At 59.0% G+C, this 1,690-nt stretch overlaps 1 protein-coding gene across 1 annotated transcript; it reads left to right on the forward strand.

Annotated features, from left to right (window-relative positions):
- The first annotated feature begins 312 nt into the window (after positions 1-312).
- On the forward strand, positions 313-1,284 carry LOC106745444. Its single transcript, XM_014621050.1, has one exon. It carries the CDS (start codon positions 313-315, stop codon positions 1,282-1,284), a length of 972 nt encoding a protein of 323 aa, XP_014476536.1.
- The last annotated feature ends 406 nt before the right edge of the window (positions 1,285-1,690 follow it).

Raw genomic sequence — 1,690 nt, forward strand, 5'->3', positions numbered from 1 at the left:
CAGTTTACGCAACGCTTCCATACGCGAAGCATACACGACGATCCAGAAGAGGGATCCCGGAGAGTCTCATACGGAAGCTTGACGGACAACAATTGACGTACGTCGAGAGAGACGTTCCCGGCGCACTCTCGAGAATATCAGCTACCGACAGGTCGATTGAACGCACCCAAATTGCTCACGGAATTGACAATTAAAGGACATTAAAGGAATAATGACGATCGCTTGAGAAAGTTTTTCGCTCGAGATCGCTCCGCGTTATGATCTAAGAATCTGCCGAAGGTGATCAAAGGATCGAATTCGTTGAACGCGAGGATGACCTCCTACGCGACCTTCCAGCAGTACGACCTCCTGGACTCTGAGGGTTACGGGTCTGCGAGCAGCCCGGAGTCGAACCCGCGCGGCAACTGGCACCATCAGGAGATCTACCCGCAACCGCCGCGCTCCAGGGGCAGCAGCTGCGGTAGCGTCAGTTCCGTGGACAGCCACCATCAGCAAGAGTACCAGGAGATCGGCACCCCCAATGGCAGCCTGCACGTGACCGCGGGCTTCAACTTCGCCGACTTCTACGAGGGCTACTACCAAGAGGGCTGCCGTAGCAGCGAGCCGTTGAACGGCGCCAGGAACGTCAAGGACCATCACTCCAAGGTCATCTTCAGAATGAACGATCAGTGCGCGAGCTACGGTGACGCTCCGTCCAGAATGGGCTTCAACGAGGGCGCCGCGGGCAAGCAAGACCCGGCGGGGTACGTACAAAAGATGGAGCACCATCATCCCGCCGGTGTCTTTGCGAATTCCCGAGCCGACTACGCTCAGGAGGTATTCGCGGCGAAGAGCTACGGGAAAAACGGCGGCTTCCTGCCGCGGAACGAGAGCCACCCTTACGGTCAGAGAACGGACGTGCTCTACTTGGGCGCCGCTTACACGGTGCAGAGGAACGACGCCGGCCTGGTGACGACCGGCCAGCCGAACAAGTGCGATCAGTCGCGGTATCATCAGCGGGACGACGGGCACCACGTTCTGCCGGCGGACTACGCCGGGCAAAAGTCCAAGGACGCGATGCAGAAGATGAAGAGCAGCGCGCCTGGCATCGAGGTGTTGAGGAAGAGGAGGCTCGCGGCGAACGCCAGAGAGAGGAGGCGGATGAACAGCCTGAACGACGCCTTCGACAGGCTGCGGGACGTCGTACCCAGTCTCGGCAACGACCGCAAGCTCAGCAAGTTCGAGACGCTGCAAATGGCGCAGACCTACATAGCCGCGCTCTACGAGCTGCTGCAGCGCGAATGAACGTCCGGCTCTCCTCCGGAAAGGGGAACGAGCACCATCGACGTCGCCTTCCCTGAACGCGTGTCACCGCAACGACCTAAAGTCCTCGAGGGAGATCGCGGAATGTGTGACAGCGACTTGGGAACCTCGCGACAGAAGGAGAGAGAGACACACACGTTCGAGGATACTCGTGAGACCGTCGGTCCCCCCCATCCTTTCGGGAAGTTCCAGGCTGCGACGGTGATCGCGAAGTCTTCGAGATCGCCGATGCGCGCGTGAAACTTCGATTTCACGACGAAGCGGACTAACCGCGTGGATTTCCCGTCGAGTTCGGATTGAGAGATCGCCGCGCTATTCCTCTGTGGGAACGAGGCTGCTTCCGACAGACAACATCCACAGGTAATGACGAATTGTCGGGATACCGAGA

This window comes from Dinoponera quadriceps, unplaced genomic scaffold, assembly GCF_001313825.1.
Source record: "Dinoponera quadriceps isolate SergipeBrazil2010 unplaced genomic scaffold, ASM131382v1 scaffold1280, whole genome shotgun sequence".
Lineage (NCBI taxonomy): Eukaryota > Metazoa > Arthropoda > Insecta > Hymenoptera > Formicidae > Dinoponera > Dinoponera quadriceps.

Bases quoted from the DNA above. Each gene is read 5' to 3' on its own strand.
- LOC106745444 (XM_014621050.1), top strand. From the start codon at position 313: ATGACCTCCTACGCGACCTTCCAGCAGTACGACCTCCTGGACTCTGAG.